Source organism: Cololabis saira, chromosome 3, assembly GCF_033807715.1.
Source record: "Cololabis saira isolate AMF1-May2022 chromosome 3, fColSai1.1, whole genome shotgun sequence".
In the NCBI taxonomy this organism is placed as follows: Eukaryota; Metazoa; Chordata; class Actinopteri; order Beloniformes; family Belonidae; genus Cololabis; species Cololabis saira.
The window spans coordinates 25,230,783-25,248,832 of record NC_084589.1 but is presented as its reverse complement, the minus strand read 5'-3'; the positions used below and the strand labels follow the sequence as shown (position 1 = coordinate 25,248,832).

The 18,050-nt window shown below is 38.4% G+C and overlaps 1 protein-coding gene across 2 annotated transcripts; it reads left to right on the top strand.

Annotated features, from left to right (window-relative positions):
• Positions 1-223: 223 nt before the first annotated feature.
• Positions 224-17,738, top strand: stx17 (syntaxin 17). 2 transcript variants are annotated; one of them, XM_061716768.1, is made up of 8 exons: positions 224-286; positions 379-435; positions 5,337-5,545; positions 5,642-5,707; positions 11,065-11,391; positions 11,967-12,017; positions 14,115-14,201; positions 16,935-17,738. In XM_061716768.1, exons 3-8 carry the CDS (start codon positions 5,381-5,383, stop codon positions 17,172-17,174), a joined length of 936 nt encoding a protein of 311 aa, XP_061572752.1. In that variant the 5' UTR covers positions 224-286; positions 379-435; positions 5,337-5,380; the 3' UTR covers positions 17,175-17,738. The 2 variants fall into 2 exon arrangements, with proteins under 2 accessions (XP_061572752.1, XP_061572751.1); XM_061716767.1 differs by lacking the exon at positions 224-286 and having other exon boundaries at positions 296-435.
• Positions 17,739-18,050: the final 312 nt, after the last annotated feature.

Below are 18,050 nucleotides of genomic sequence, written 5' to 3'. Positions count from 1 at the left end.
TAAATTATTAATTGAAAAGTTTCTAATCATCCTGATGATCACACACGTTGACAGATATGGACTTCCACATATAACCATCAAGGAAGAAGGAACTGGTTTATTTCAAAAAGCTTGTGATGCTTTAAAGATTCTCTCTCAACACCCATAATACAAACAAACACACTGACACTGTAATATTATTTTTGGAAAATGTCACCAACTTGTTTCAGGAACACGGGACATATTGGTGGGAACTGTGTGTGTTGTGGGTTGTGTTTTACGTCGGAAACTATTCATGGATACACTGGTAGGACAGTTGTTTACAAACAACTAATGTATTAGAGAAAATCTTATCAAAATCATTAAATGTGACTAAATGTTAATTTTATCATCATTAAGGAGGCTCACATCGGTCCTAAGCGAATGTAATCAGATTGTGGAGCGGTGCTGTCACCGGTAAGAGTCGCCTTTTGCCTATAAAGTTTGTTATTGCAGCAACATTTGTTTAATAACTTGGCTGTTTCTTGATGTTTCTGTTCAGGAAGATTTCTGAAGAAGTTTGGCTTCCTGACGTAGCTGATCGTTTCTTGTTTTTCAACGTTACTTGTCGAAACTGCCACTTGCCTTCAAAGAGTTTCCCTAATTTCACTTTCTGTTGAGTCGTTAGACTCTGATAACGAGACATTGCTGAACCGTCGAGAGCGAAACAGTTTATAAGAGGTCATGAAGTGTAAAATATCTTGAAACTAACCACGTATTCTCGTTTCTTGGAAAACAGGCTTTTAGAAGATTCAAAGGGCTAAAACAACAGGTATAAAATGGGTACAGGACTGTCTCAGAAAATTAGAATATAGTGATAAAGTCACTTTATTTTCTGTAATGCAAAAATGTCATACATTCTGGATTCATTACAAATCAACTGAAATGTTGCAAGCCTTTTATTATTTGAATATTGCTGATCATGGCTTACAGCTTAAGAAAACTCAAATATCCTATCTCAAAAAATTTGAATATTCTGGGAATCTTAATCTTAAACTGTAAGCCATAATCAGCAATATTAAAATAATAAAAGGCTTGCAATATTTCAGTTGATTTGTAATGAATCCAGAATGTATGACATTTTAGTTTTTTTAATTGCATTACAGAAAATAAAGAACTTTATCACAATATTTAAATTTTCTAAACAGTCCTGTATGCTCGTCTTTTCTAATGTGTTCAAACAATGACAACAAACCTGAACCCCAATGATTGTACACCAGGCATATCATGAGCGAAAAAAAAAAAAAAAACATTTGCACAATTATTAGGCAATAATGTCCTTACAGGGCTGGAATAGAAGGTGTAACTACTTCACCTCTCAGCCAACAGGCTCCTTCAGCTTTGACCAGTGGGTTATTATCAGAGCTGGGTAGAGTAGCCGAAAAATTGTACTCAAGTAAAAGTACTGTTACTTCAGACTAATATGACTCAAGTAGAAGTAAAAAGTAGTCATCCAAATGATTACTTGAGTAAAAGTAAAAAAGTACTTTGTGAAAAAACTATTCAAGTACTGAGTAACTGTTGAGTAACGTCTGATTTAATTTTTAACACAACCATTCAAACAGACAAAAGTACAAAATAATCATCTTCAGGCAAATTAAATCAATAAAATAAATTAAAATTACTAAAAAATAGCTTAAATTAAAATAATCTTAAAGTGAATTCAAGTATTTTAATAAATAATAAAATAAATAAAATAATAACAGAATAAAAAAATAAATTAAGCACAAGTAGCACAAAATTTCAAGCCTTTGTACTTTTCTTTTTTAACCAGGCAGAACTAGAACAAGCCCATTAACTCATAGAAACTCTGTGTGTGTGTTTGAGTCTGTGTAAATGTGACAAAACATCCCAAAACAAAATTTTTTCCCAAAGAATCACTCAGTGATGTCATGAGATCGACGCGTACACGGATAAAAGGGATAAAAGAAAAGTAACGAGCTCAACGTAGCCTAATGTAGCGGAGTAAGAGTACAGTTTCTTCTTCACAAATCTACTCAAGTAAAAGTAAAAAGTATAGTGATTCAAAACTATTCCTAAAAGTACAACATTTCCCAAAACTTACTGAAGTAAATGTAACGGAGTAAATGTAACTCGTTACTACCCACCTCTGGTTGTTGATGGGCCAGACATGCTTGTGAGGCCGTCCAGCCTCTTGTAAACCAGCAACCCTCCTGCGGTTCAGTAAAGTCATGTGTCCACTCTGGACGGTTTGCCATGTCAGATGTTTTGGTCATGTTAATCAAGGTGCACAAGTTTATGAAACTGTCTGGGGAGGATATTCCTGATTGTGTTGTAAGTATTTTATAGATGAAACCGGAGACCACCCCGAATGTTGAACTTTTCCGATTTAATACTGATGCTCCTTTCCCTGCTTTCTAAAACCATTTATTTTACTCTGTCCAAAATGTGGAGATTACTATCCTCAAAAGAGAGCCCCTTATCCCTGAGAACCGAGTGGACTTCTGAGTCTCGTCCTAAGGTGGTGGCTCTCCTGTGCTGTGCCATGCATTGTTTAATAACCCCTATTGAAAGGTATTCTTTTCTGCTCTGGACTGCATGTGCAGTGCTGCTCATTTTCTCTATGGGTTTATTTTCCTAAGGGTGAACTCATCTCTATCTGAGGTGTTTATTAAGTTTGAAGTGCACCATGGTGTTGTCTTTGGGGAAGATCCTACTCAAATGTCTCAGACACTCCTGCTACATAATGGAAAATGGACCTCTGTCCCCCCGCCACGTATTTCAAATACAATATTGACAGGTTTTACGGATGGAACTAAGGATGTGCCATGAGTTCTCGAGTGGCATTAATTGTTGCCATTATCTATACAGAGAAAATAAACACACTCAAAACACTTGCATCCATTAAACAAGACTAGTGTACTGGTTCAGAAATGTGGATGACACATGGGTCAAAATCCTAATGAAGTAGAAGTAAAGGCCTTCACCAAACAAATCTACTCAGACCACAGCAATATCAGGATGCGAAGAATGACAAGCTGCTTTTTAAGACTTTGCTGTGCAAATTGAGGAGGATGTAAGTCTGAATACCACTGTACACCAGAAACCAACACACGTTAGGCAATATCTTTTTTTTTTCTTTATTTTTAGTCACACCACCCACTGTAACTCAAAAATGTTCATCGGTAGAAGTCTTAACCATTGAGTGAGACTACTACAGCTGAGAAAGTGGAAAGGAACGTTAATACGTTAAGAAAATGCTTCAAACCTCCAGAGATCTAGACTTAGCCTATGTCAAATCAGCTACAAATCTTTAAAAATAAATAAATAAATTAATTAATTAATAAAATAAAAATACAATGGCATCAAACAGAGAAGAAAATAAAAGCACGAGCAAAAATTACACAATTTCATGTGACATCTCTGGAGCATTTAAAATAATCCTACTGTATTTTAAACCTATCAGCATCCTCAAACAGTAACTGGTTCACAATAAGAACAAAACATCCAAACAGAAGGCAAAGTGCACAGACCTTCATATAAGAGAAAAGTTCGCAAAAGTTCACAAACACATGGCATAACACAGGAGAGTTGTGTCATCAGGTCAGTGAGACTCTTGAGAAGAGTAAGGCACACATTGATTCTGGACATAGAAGACAGTTTGTGAGAGAAGTGAAAGAGACCATCTATGTTAAATGGAAAAAAGACATTAAACAAAAGACGTTGTGTCAGGTTTCCTATCCAACACTTGCAAAGCACTTTTGAATCTCTTCCCCTTTCACAACGATTCACTCCGTGACTCATGGGATCAGAACAACTTGCATTTTTTGAAAGGCAAATATCTTATGGGGGTCTTTTCCTTCATAAGTTGTTTTCCCTTCTTTTTAAAATTCTCTACAAAGCAGTTAGAACAGAAGACGCTTTTTGGAAGGCATGAAATGTCTTATAGACTCAAAAGAAATTGATTTGCCTTCTATTCAAGGTTTTAAGGATAATCATGACCTGGATGATGATAATCTTCGCTAGCTTTAGCCAAGATCGTATTCTGAGCATCTCATTAGTTCTGTTTACATCTCCATCTCCACCTCATATACACTTGAATGCATACTGGATTTAATAATTGCAGGTTAAGCAGTGGCCAAAATAGACTCATAATTCTTAAGGTGTAAATAATTATGCTCACTAACCAGGGAGGCAACGAACAATGAAATGTCCGAACCGTCAAATATCCTTCAGATAGATGCAGTACTTTTGAAACATCCTAATAACTTAGTCAGTCTTTTTTCTTTCCTATCCTAAATGGTCAGAAGGGCTACAAAGAACTTGCAGATTTATTTATTTATTTATTTTAATTGAACAATTTTGATAATGACACAAGGAAAATGTAACATGAAGCCACTGGTTGTTGGTTAGTTTCCAGTGTCACCATGTTCCAGAACTGCATCCAAAAGTAAAATGTGTCAAAAGACATCGTTGTTGTAAAGTAGGCTGAAACACCCACTACAACTGAGAAAGATGCACAATCTTAATATTGAACCAGGAATTTTCTGAACACGTGTGTTTCAAAGGTTTTGGGGCGATACGACAGCGAGTCAGGCAGAGCAGATGAACAATACACCCCTTTGAAAACCATTTAGGAAACTGTGGCTGCCGCCCCAACAACAGTTAAGAAGGCTATTCAGGAAAAAGAGAGAGGAAAAAAAAGGATTCATGAATGAAGGGCTCATAGTACTTACTAAATTGTTTTGTAAGCCCAAAAATGTTACTGAGTTCTCTTTTGTAACTCGTTATATGATTTACTTGCTCTAAAAATAGCTAATTATAATAATAATTTAGTTACCTAATTGCCAACAATTAGTCAAAACTAACGTTTTCTTTGTTGAGATTTCATGCTGATGGGTATGTTTGGTAATATTTGTACGTATTTGTTCAACAATAAAATTAACCCAAAAGAATACATGTTGTCTCCACAAAGTGTATTATAAACTGCTACGAGAATTTTAATAGAGGGCTGAAACGTAATTGAATAAATATTTTACAATAAACTGATTATATGTTACTCTAGGAAATCTATGGAAATAGTGAGATATGAATCTAAAAGTTCTTACATAGTTAAATACAATATAAATAATGTTAAAAATCTAGAAAATAAAAATAATATTTTCCATTTTTATTGATGAATTTGCCAAGCTTGAGAAGCTTTTTCACCACTTTAACTCTTTTCAATAAAGGATGTTTGGCAAATGTGTGTATATTGAGAAGGCAGTTTTAAATTTGTAGGTAGGCTTGCATGTGTCATAGAGTTTATTAATTTGATTTGCTTATTTATTAAAGTCACGCTTTGCTGGAATTTACAGTGCATGTGGGCGCGGAGAGATAAAACGGAGCGGGAGCAGTGTCTATGTTACAGAGAGGTGTTGGCTGTGAGCGCCCAGCGGGACACATGGCAGAGGAAAGCAACAAGCTGACACTGAGGCGCCTGGAGGCTCCGGTCCACAAGTTTATTAAAGTGGCTCTACCCACGGACCTGGAGAGGCTGCATAAGCACCACAATAACATTCTGAAGGTGATAACTGAAATCAGGCAGGACATAGGATCACATTTAAACTATTACTTCCAGATCTCAAATGAATAAGTCCTAACTTGAGTTTATTGTTCACAGTATCAACACAGCCAGCAATGGGAGCGCCTCCACCAGGAGCATATTAATGCCAGCAGAACCGTTCAGGTACAATATTATACTCTGTACACTTAGCAACAACAACAACAAAAAAGTCCTAGGCGTCAGTGAATCTGAAGATAGTTTACAAGATAATGAGACTCAAGTCCATGTTACCGCTTTACACATTGTCTCGAATTGTCTGGACCTTGTGACCTCCTAAATCTGGACCTTGACATTTCCTGCTTTGTAGCAATCATGTTTTTTTCCCCTGGTTTTGAGATCAAAGAGCCACAACAGGCGTCTTTATCCAGTTATGTGCAGACAGCGTTTAAGTGAATGAAATAACTGTCAGTCTTGTGTTTTAGTGCAGATTTAAACTGATTTCTGACATAAACAGACATCTGTTAAACCATGTCATACAAAAATGAGTAAATTGAATTCTCTTTCATTTAAAATAATAGTCATTCATCAACAGAATAATGAAAATTCAAACAAGAGCTTAACAAATAAATAAATAAGTACAGTCCAGCCACTCGCTGTATCCAAAGCTTTCAACCACAATTTGTGACCTCCATCAATAGATGGAATTTGTTTAGCTGTCATGGAGATGGTTTACTTGACTTTCTATGACGCAAATATCCAACTTAAAAGACCAACATTAAGACAGTAGATGTCATTTCCTGCCATAAATAACCATCTTAAACCATTAGTTCACTTGATAACTACTAAATAATCTTGTTAGACAGCTAAGCACCTCTTTCATTTGAGGAAAGCATTGAGATGTAGTTATAAAGAAATACAATAATGTTCTTTTATTTATTGATTTATCATGACTATATAACTGAGTATATAACTATATAACAAAGACTTTTTCATAACTATAACACACCCATAGCTGAAAGTATTGGTTTAAGACAACTACGGTGAATGACCATGTCTTCTTCACATTTTCCATGGTAAGAAATCACTCCTCAGGTGTCATGGCCACCACTGCTTCTGTGAAAACGTTTGGAGACTCATTCATTTGGAGGAGAGCAGACATGAAGGCCCTGTTTACAGCTGGTAAACATCCATATTGAGTGATCCAATCACTAGTGGACAGCCTTCGCTACAAGTGTTAACGCATTCAGGATGCGTTTAATGATGCACTGAGATCCGATCAGTCAAAGCACATGTGGAGGTGGTCTGGCCTGCATAAGGCCATGGTCTTTTGGCAAATGCAGTGCATCCTGGGCCATATTTAAGAGCTTCCAACATAGCTGACGTCTTCTGTGTACTGGAAGTAAATATAGGCAGTTTTGAAACTGTACGCTACGTAGTTCACATACAATGTATTGTATATTGTATGTAATGTAGTACTCCATACTGGTCCAATTGTCATCATTAGTATGTAGTATACGAACGTAAAAACAACTCTGCTGCAGCACATATGAAAGCTGGTTGTGTGACTGCTCCACTTGGCTCTGGCTGTAGTGATGCATTGCATTATGGGATGAAGTGTGCAATGTTGCTCTCTATAAACCTTAATGAGAGCAGCAAACCATCCAGGTACCTCTTGTATAGTCCGAATTGTACAGTTGTTTGCATACTGCATAATGTGTTCTAGATTTTGGCAAAATCAGTGCAGTTGTCTAGTCCTATACGTTTTTGAAAACAGCCACTTGTTCACACAACAACAGTATTATATTAAATTTAAAAACAACAAATGGAAGCCATAACAACACACAGCTAGAGCATGCTGGACTGATGGTCTGTGTTGTTAGGATTTGGCTACCATAGTTATTTTTGTTCTTTTTTCCCCCCAATATATTCCATTTCAGTTCACCCTGTCTGAAGCCTTTTGTCATCTTACATGTTTTGGGAGCTTTTCTATGTGCCGTCCGTGTCGTACGTGTACAACTCATCTGTCAAATAAAGGAGGGGAAAAAAAATCCAACAGACAGGACGGAAGTTTTTTGCATTGCCTTTGAGAGGCCACAAGCCTTTTCAGGTGGAAATCATAAAACAGTAGTTAACATGCATCTCCAGTTGCCACTGGAGATGCATGTTAACACCAGGTGTGAACAGTTGTTCTTAGAGCTGTCCACTTGTAATCAGATCACTCAGCATGGATGTTAATACGAGGTCCAAACAAGGGGTTTTTTAAACAAGAATGGGCTCTTTAACAAAATACAGTATATTCCTAACTCTAACCACCTATATTTGTGCCTAAACCTAAACAAACACATAACTAGGTGAAGAAACACCATTACAAAGACGAAAAAACTCACAAGATCTAGACATTCAGATACAAGCTGACCTCCTGCTCTCCCAAATGATTACACAGAAGAAGAAAATGCATCACAGTGGTACTCTTCCAACTTTTCCAACTTCAATTTGAATATTTATTTTTAAAACCAACTCACTTGCAGTTTCAGCAATTTCAAAAAATATTATTGTATTGTGCATTTGACATTTTAAGTGTGCCGTTTTTTTGAAAACAAATATGTAAATTAATACGTGCATACAAAACAAAAATCAGTGAGAAAAAAGCTTAGCTGAATCCCAAATGCACTGTCTCGTGCGTGCGCGCGCAGGTGTGTGTGTGTGTGTGTGTGTGTGTGTGTGTGTGTGTGTGTGTGTGTGTGTGTGTGTGTGTGTGTGTGTGTGTGTGTGTGTGTGTGTGTGTGTGTGTGTGTGTGTGTGTGTGTGTGTGTGTGTGTGTGTGTGTGTGTGTGTGTGTGTGTGTGTGTGTGTCTAGTACTTGCATGCTTGTTCACATGGTTGGTGTGAAATGCCTCAAGGGATGTTGTTGCCTAGAAGCCACCATGTCTCTGAAGGTGAAATAACTCTAAACAGGCACACCTATCCTCTCACCATTACCCCTCAAACCCCAAGGGCAGACATAGAGTGCTTTCTCATGTCTTCATGGCATTAATTCAGAGTAGGGGTTTGTCGTTTTAGCTTTAGATGTGGGCGTGTGTGTTTTTGTTCCTTACAGAAACCAGTAGGAAGGTATGCAGACCTATAGATCATATACATCCGTGGGCTCTTGTCTGTGCTTCTCTGTACATCTTTTCATGTAAAGCTGTTTATGGAGCTTTAACTGTCAACTTCATAAAGCGGGAGTGCAGTCTGCCACCCGGCTTTCTGTAATGATTGACATGAACTCCCGGTAGTTTACAAGTACCAGAGCCCCCAAGAAAAAGATGGATGCATGCTCACTTGTGCTACCTTCACCACATCAGCCACAGCAAACTTTGATGCAGAAGATCGCTGTCTTTACTGTTCCTTTATACTATTTTATGCGTTTGGTTTGCCTGTGTGTGTCTCAGCTGCATTATGGTTATGGTTAGTATACAGGTATGGCACGTATGGCATCCTATTAGTGCTAAGAATATATATATATATATATATATATATATATATATATATATATATATATATATATATATATACATCTGCAAACAAAAAATATAAAGAAACTTTAATGACAGACTAAATGTTTTTGTTTTTTTTTACTATTTAATCATGGTTTAATTAATTTATTTGTATTCTATTGTTCTTTGTGTTCTATTTCTCCTCCTTCTTTCCCACAATTCTTTTGCCTTTTCAATTGTATCTGTTGTTTTTGGTTGGGCGGGTTGATCATCGCCATTTAGTTTTTTCTATTTCCTTATTACGTGTCCTACTCTTAAAAATGAAACTGTTAACTGTCTAAGACATGCAAGCTCTAGCTACCTGGCCATCGTCAAGGCAGTAAAGCTAATCTAGCAGTCGACTTCACCACCTTGAAAACTTCACTCAGGTTCAACGCACAGGAGAGAAACAATAAAAAAAATGTGGAGATGGTAAAAGCAGCAGCAATTGACAATTAACAAAGGTAAAAAAAAAAGAAAAGAAAAATGTAATTATGTAAAATAAATTATTTAAAAGATCAGTTACCTAAATGATTAAAGGTATTGTGACATCATTTTTAACATGCTTTTAACACTATTAAAAGTCTTGGCCAACATCCCTCAAATGTGTCTAAAAGAGTGTAACAAGAAAAACTTCACTCTTAGTACTCTTTTCCTGGCTTTTTATTACAGTGTTTTTTTGCGCCGTGAAAAATGCTTCCTTTCCCCCCTTTCCTGTCAATCATTGCTCCGCTCCTCCTCCAAACCTCCTCCTCCTCCAGCCATACGCTCACAGCGGCGTCGGAGCGACAGGCGAAGCATGCACGGAAGAGCAGCAGGGAGAACCACAGCAAACAATCATAAAAATAAAGGCATGCAAGCAGCACTGTCCCCTTATCTTAAGTCCAGTCAGTGGCCGCGGGTCTTCTTAGCAGTTTTCCTCCGGTGATTAGAACAAAAGACGCTCTAAACAGCTCCGTGTTAAGCCTCATTTATGGTTCCGCGTTAAATCGACGCAGAGCCTACGCCGTAGGGTTCAGCGTATGGTGCGCGTCGCAGCGTAACCCTACGCCGTAAGCTCTGCGTCGGTGTAACGCGGAACCATAAATCAGCCTTTATGGTGCGCTGGAGAGGAGCGGAGGCAGGGAGCTGGGTGGAGGGGGCGGTGATTTAGCGGATCGTTACGTAACGATCCGCCACCAAACCACATGCGCCGTTTTTGCACAGTTATGCGGAAAATCCCAGAAAGCACACAATACACTGAATGTTAAAAGTTCGTTGTTTTTTGGGTGTAATTGATGTCAAGACACCCAACAAAACACAAAAAAATCAAGAAAAATTTGTTTTTCATGTCACAATCCCTTTAAGTAATTAAATTATTAAACCATATTAATAATACAAAATCAATATTTCCATACTTAATTTTAGTGATTCTTTATTTTTCTGCATTCATAGACAAGTCCCTGGAAGTATGAAATTAGTGAAATATATTATTGGCAGCAAGTTGACCCCTCAAACCTGGACCGTGCAGCCCGATGGCTGGGATGTAATCCTCATGTCGCCCTCAGGGCACTTCTTGTGTCCCCAGCTTCATATCTAAACCTTATTAAGCTCTCATTAACGTTTCATTGCTGGAACGCCAAACAGGGCTGAATCAGTTGTCGTGAACATTTCTTTCTAACTGGGATGAATGGCTGAATCACAAGGAGTTGTTTTTTTTTTTTTTAAATGAAACTGGAAAAATAATATGTGAGTATTTGTTAATTTACATTTATAGTTTACTCACATTTTTGGTTTAATTTACTTTGGTTTAAATTGTTTAACTGCAGTTAGGTTAGATTTGTTGCAATGGCTGCAAATTTTCAATTATATACATTTTTCCTTTTTGACACCTGCATTTAACCACAAGTTTGCTAGTCCTTCCTGACATTGTGCTCATTAATCAAGCATCTCAGTTCTTTAGACATATAAAAGCCCCAAATTTCCAGTTATTGTCATGATAGATTTTCTCTCACAGAAAACCACTTGTCCTCTGCCCTTCTGCAGCAGCTGAGAGCTAACATCAGAGAGATGGAGAAGCTGTGCAGCCGGGTTCGTGCTGAAGACGCCGCAGCTCTAGAAGCACTTGTCAAGCCGGTCAGGGACAGAGCGTCAGTTGCTGCACAAGACTTTCTGCTTGTGCACTCCAACCCTCATCCCACTCCTGTATCGCCACCCGCCGCGCAGTCATCCAGCTCTTCATCTAGTACACACTGCCACGCCGTTGACGATGTAGGTGAAGACGAGCAAGTGTTGAGCGAGCAAATTCAGCTATACCTTCCACAAATCCCTCCTGATCAGAGTGCAGCTGAGTCCTGGGATAACCTGGAAGAGGTATGCATGGCTGAAGGAGTTATTAGCACTTTCAAAACATGTAGTTCAACAGTCATATTATATGTTGCATCATTCAGTTTCTCATTTGAGTTCTTTTATCAACTTATTTATAGTATGAAAGTTTTATGGAATCGCCTTATATTTAAGTTCAGAGATCAACATATGCATGACCAATCAACTCTAAGTAAATTAAATAAAAAAAAAAAATGGCTGTATGTCCTCTCGGAAAAGTTGGAGGGGTAGTAAAGGTCAAAGAGCGTCTTAGAACCTCTGCTCAGACCGATGGCCCCACCGTCCTAAATAAGAGGCCAAAAATGAATAGATAAATACTACTCCTACTACTATTACTGTCATTTAGCAGACGCTTTTATCCAAAGCGACTTACATCTAAGAGAAAAACAGAAGCAAGAAATCACAGGACTAAATGTATACAAAACTTCCTAGCCTGGCTCTGTAATAATCAGAGCTGTAGTTGCATGCTGACTGACGGCATGGCAACATGTACCTGCAGGTTTATGTAATGAGCAAAATGTAATAACTGAAAAATACATGTATGTATATTTTTTTCCCTCTAGGACCTGAAGGAGCTGTGTGGTTTGGTGACAGAGTTCTCTCTGCTTGTACATGTGAGTGCAGACAAAATATTTGCTAATTACTACTTTCACATTTTCACACTGTATGCATTTTAACAGATGTGTTACAACACCAGTATTACAGAGTCCCCTTGCCTGCAGCATTTTCAGGAAAAGTATTATGCCACTATGTACGTATGTAAGTACTATGCTTGTGTTGCCTGATTAGCCCCCTCTGAGACAAAATGACACTTATTGCAATAATAATAATAATAATAATAATAATACATGTAGAGCCCTTTTTAAAACTATATTGCAAAGTATTTTAAAGGTTAATGTTCGCGAGACTACAATAATAAGAACTATATCAGACATTGTCAGCTCAGGAGTACTGCTGGGGCCCCTGGGGCCTCCACAGAGAGATTGGGAAGTAGATGAGGGTAGAGAGGGAGGGAGGATTTGGGAGAGGACAGCAGGTTGTCACAGGGGGAGAGGAGGGAAACGAGGGACACAACAGAGCAGGTGGAGAACAGACGGTTCAGATTATCACTCTTTCCTCAGGGATGGAGGGAGAGGAGCAGGGAGGCTGTATGATGGAAAGATGATCAGTGAAAGAGGGAATGAAGATGTAGTTGGTGCAAAAAAAAGCAGACAGAAGTATAGAGGGGGGTAGAAAGAGCATAGACATGTTGTGGTGTCTCAAGGGTGTAAGACGCTGTTCGGGGAGCAATATTCCAGCGCTCAGCCACAGTGGAAATACTGACTGAGTGTGTGGTTGTGTCGGTCTTTGTGTCAGTACATGCGTCACTTTAGCTGCCGTTCCGATGTTTGTGTGCTGCTGTTCTTAGCCGCTGTTTTTTTGTTGTTTTTTTTGGGGGGGGGCATCTCTTTTAGGGCTCTCCACTACAGTTAAAACTGACACGTCCTTTATTAATTTATTATCTAACAAGTGAACAAATGTAACAATAGGAACAATTTCCTGTTGACTATTAGATGGAGATGTTGGGTGACAGTAGGTGTGCAATTTTCCAACACAGTTGTGAGTGAATGGGCACTTAATTTTGTTGATTTTGTTTCCAAGTTAAGAATACAATTACAGTGTACCAGAGAATGTTTTGTTTTTATTTCCATGTTATAAAATATTTAAGATTTAGACTGTAACAGTTTTCTGCTTTATGATCCAGCGTATGATGAGCCTAAAGCTTCTTTAAGCTTAACTTTAAAGTGATTTCCTCCAGGTGTTTAGTCTTTTAGGAACTAACTTTCCTAGTTTCACTGTCTCCAGGATGAAGATTTGCACATTTTCTCAGTTCCCTCTTTGATTTTTGTTGTAACTCTTGAAAAATACCTGACGACTAAATTATGTTTCATTATTTTCCTGCCTTTCCGATCAAAATTCTCCTTCTTGAAAGCAATCAGCTAATTGATAACACAAATAAATACTTGATTGTGTCCCATTGTTATCGGTCTCTGTGTTGTTTGACTGTAATGTCTGTACCTCAGCTCAACTGCAACTTTAAAGTCGTAAAGAATAACATGGAAGATGAAAGAGAAGATAAAAATAGAATAAAAAAACGTGAATGAAGTGATAACTGTACAGGGACAATTGTCAGATTGTGGCATAATGATGGGAAAACACACAGGCACAGGACCATTTTAAATCTGTAAAATAACTTTGGTCCCGGCTGAGCATGTCAGAGAGAGATGGTTTTGAGGAGGAAGAGGAGAAAAAGGAAAGCACTCTGCTTGTTGTTTGGTCACTGTGTCCATCCAACCTTCACATGGAGAGAGACAGCTGCCACTCTGAATATTTCATGAGATCTACACAATACTGCACATTTACACACAAACACACACTCAGTAGGACTAACACCCCCCCTGAAATCTGTGTAGAGTGTACCTACATACAGTATATCCTCCACACACACACACACACACACACACACACACACACACACACCTCTCCCATATCAACTTGTACCATAGAGCAGAATTTGGATGCTTAAAGAAAAAAAAAGAAAAAGATCTTTGTACACAACAGGTGGTTGATATGCATGAGTGTATACAGTGTGTCAGTGAATTCTTTCATATGAGTGTGTGTTAACATGTGATTACGCTTGTGTATGTGTGTGTCTAACCCCTTCGCTTCAGTCCCAGCAGGAGAAGATTGACAACATAGAGGACAACGTCAACACAGCCGCGGCCAACGTGGAGGAGGGGACCAAGAGCCTGGGGAAGGTGTGTGTGTGGCTATATATGTGTGTGTGTGGGTGTGTGTGTTTATGTCCTGATAATCTGATGCGTGTGTGTGGTGTTTTGGAGATGGGGAGATCGATGGCACTTTGCCTCCCAGCCATTCCACAGTGTTTGTCCCTATTGATCCGTTCAAATTCGAAGGAAAGCTGCAATTAAGGAAATAGAGAGCGAGGAGACGGGAAGAAGGGAGTGGAGGGGAGGGAGTGATAGAGAGGTTGGATAAGAGCGCTGAAAAAGAAAGTCTACCTGTTCATGTGTGCATTGCACTGAGGAAGGGGTTTAAATTACTATCTATCAGTTTATTTCAGGAGCTGTTCGGACTGTAAGCAAAGGATGAGTCACTGAGCTTCACATACAAACACTTCAACTGTAATATGCTGAATGAATCACTTGTTTTTATTTATTTTAACACAACAACTGCCAGTATAAGCATTTCATCTCATGTGAGAGATGTAGTCTGATTTGATGTTTATTTTGGTGGAATATATCATAAGGTTGTGAAGCTGTTTGAGTGCAATGAAAGAAATATTGAAACAACTTCAGGGCAGTAAAAAATGGAAAAGAGACAAAGCATTTTCTTGGCACACTTAGTCCAAATCATGAAAAAGTATTTTGTTCATCTGCACTTGTACAGATACATATTTGGTTACTGTGATAAAACACTGACCTGTCCAGGGTGTATTCCTGCCTTTCAAAGCTGCAACAGTGTCAAGCAGATCCCTGTGACCATAATTAGGAATAAGGGAGAAGGATGGATGGATTATAACCGTCACCAAAGTACAGTTGACATGAATTAGTGACTCACAAAACATCAAGAAATGACAATCACTGAGACTATAAAAACAAGGGCAGAAATTAACAAATGTAGCTATTTGTAGCTATATTTATAACCCAATGCATTGTTTTCTTATCTAAATCTCAATTATCGGGATATTTTATGTACCTGCATAAGTCTGATGTCCCTTCACATTCTTTGGATGTCATTTTCATAAAGTGTTGTTTGCAGCACAACTAAATAGATGTGATAGAGACAAAAGTAGCAAACTTCTGCCATGTGAGAATATAAAAAATCCCTTTTGAGTGGAAAAAGGCAGTATAATTTTGGAAAATGTTATCTGATTACAAACGAAGCAAGGAGTTGCATCTTCTCACACAAAGACATCGTGACTCTCTTGCTTCATGCATCTCAAGAAAAATGGCTTGCAGAAGCCTTAAACGGTGCATTAGCCAGATATCACCTGATAAAAGTAAATCTGAACGATCTGCAAAAAAAACTGTTTCTTCTTTAAAGTTGCATTAAAAAGGTGTTGCAGTAATGAACTCACTGGAAAACCTGATGAACGCTAGGGAAGATGCCAAGGAGTATTCCTGAATATTTAAAATGCTCCCTTGTGAATTTAACTGAACAGCACTTCTGCTGTGGGTGTTTTGCTTCATTAACGACTGACCAGTGTTTCCTCCGTAGAAAGAAGAGAAGAAAGCGAGCTGTGAGAAACTCCTTTCAAAGGGGTTTAAAATCTTCAAGTTCCTATCATGACTGCCACTTGGATATATCTGAATCAATTTTATCTGTTACCAAAATTCTTTTTTGTTTAGGAAACTTAGACCTTCCCAACTTAAAAATAAAGAATATTTGACCTAATGTTAAGAAACATCTGTTTCAAATGTTAGATTGCAAAAATTCACACTAAATGATTTCTACCGTTGGTTATTTCATTGTCATTATGTGTCAGATGTCTTCAAATTATTTAACTTTTTTTTTAACCTTGCTGGTGATTCAATGCTGCGTATCAATCAAAAAAACTGTCCTTAAATGGCAGCAGGAAAGTTCTTCTGAACAAAGATCTGAACAAATGCAGCCAAAACTACGTAGTTGGTTTTCAATAATGTTAAGAAAATATTCATTTCTGAAATGTGTGCATACGGATCTTCTTTTTTTTTAATCAATTTTGGGTTTAATGCTTAGTGATCAAACATTAATTGCAAATGATTTATTTAAATTCAATTTACACAAATGGGAAGTCAAACAAAGACTGCCCTCTCTGTAAGGTCGCTGGTAGATGTAGTGGGCTGCACATTAGATCAAGGCATGAGGCGAGATAAAGCAGATGAGAGGGGTGTTAGATGTTTTAACGTGTTTGAAAGCTTGTAATCTGTCATCAGGTCAAACAGCATTATACATACACACACAAACAGGGCCACACAACACCCCGTTTCCTCCATACGCAGGATCCTTTTAAGTCAGCTCAGATGAAATTAAAATTCCCTCGACTGCCATAGGGGTTTGGGACAAGCAGTGCTGGCTTTTGAACCAGATTAATTTAATGGTGAAGTGTTAATCAAGAGACTGTCCCTCCGTGTGTGTATGTGTGTAGGTGTGCATTTAAGGATGACCAGAGAATCAGTCATCAGCAAAGAGCACCTTCTACTCTGATGATAACAGCTGTAATAACAAACAGGCCACATCTCTCTGATTTCTCCTAAATGAAGATAATGAAAATGCTTTGATGCAGCTATGGAAGCGTCCGTTTACATTAACACATGCAGGCTTGTTTGTGTCACTTTCCCCCCCCCTTCCACCTTCTGTGGATTGATGTACGATCATGAAAGGATAGACACATGTGAACTCCATTGCAAACGTTTTGAAGCCATAAAGTGCAAATGCCTTTAAGTGTGTTCTCGTTAAATTTCTGCCTCTTCTTTCTGTCTCTCAAGGCGGTGGGTTACAAGCTGGCGGTGTTGCCGGTTGCTGGGGCGCTGCTGGGCGGTGTATTAGCGGGTCCGCTGGGCCTGCTGGCGGGATTTAAAGCCGCAGGAGTGGCTGCTGCTATGGGAGGAGGCGCCCTGGGTTTTGCAGGTGGCAAACTGGTCCAGAAACAGCGCCGAGCTCAAGTGGATGTAAAGATGAAACAACTGACAGCACCGCCGGCAGATGAACCAGAGAAAAGCAAATGACACAGCTGTCCTTTGTCATTGAGCTTCCTGTTTGGACTGACCTCAAAAAATAAAACAAAAGCACAACTCAAAGACTTGACGTAAACCAATGTTGCTGAGCATTGCTGTTGGCCAACACTCTGTAAAACAATTATGTAACAGCCTTAATTAAGAGTCAGATGTGTTGTTCAGGTATCTCTTTTGGGATATTAAAGTTATTTATACATACAACTCCTTTGAACAAAGCAGTTAACACTACAGCTTCTAGTGTGGGCAGTGACAATGCCGTAGGCACGTCTCCGTGCTGCTGAAGCATTTGATCAGCCAGTTCATCACAACTAACATTGTGTGGAATCCCACTGCTGACCAAACGCATGTGCAGACTTGCAAGTATGTATTTTCAGATTATGGCTATGTCTTGTATTCATCTATGCAGAAATGCTGTAAATGGATAAGGGTCTGTTGGAAATGAAGTAATGTTGCCTTAATACTTAAAAAAAATTATATTATCCTGCAAAACCTGCAGTAAAAGTGCCAATGTCAAGATTTATATTAATGCTACTAAATAAATGTTTCTTTTCAACAGTAATACCATTCATTGGATAAAAAGAACAATTGATAGCAATAGGATTACAAGACACTGAACACACAAAGCATCATATATCTGTAAAATGGTTTTTAATGTACTTTTCACTTTTTTTTTTGTTTGTTTTTGCTCTTCACTGAGGTGACTGATTTTTGAAATGGCATCACCCTCCTCCCATTGCTCTGTATGACGGCCGACGTGCCACAAGTATCTGTTGACCTCTGTGGAAGGGTGGGATGCACAAAATAAGTGGGTCCCCCAAACTGAGTCAGGATTCCACTTTCAGATTCTCAGGAATCAAGATCTGCACC

Coding starts and splice junctions, on each gene's coding strand:
- stx17 (XM_061716768.1), top strand. CDS start 5,381: ATGTTACAGAGAGGTGTTGGCTGTGAGCGCCCAGCGGGACACATGGCA. Junction 5,708..11,064: donor ATGCCAGCAGAACCGTTCAG/GTACAATATTAT, acceptor GCCCTTCTGCAG/CAGCTGAGAGCTAACATCAG. Junction 14,202..16,934: donor GGACCAAGAGCCTGGGGAAG/GTGTGTGTGTGG, acceptor CTGTCTCTCAAG/GCGGTGGGTTACAAGCTGGC.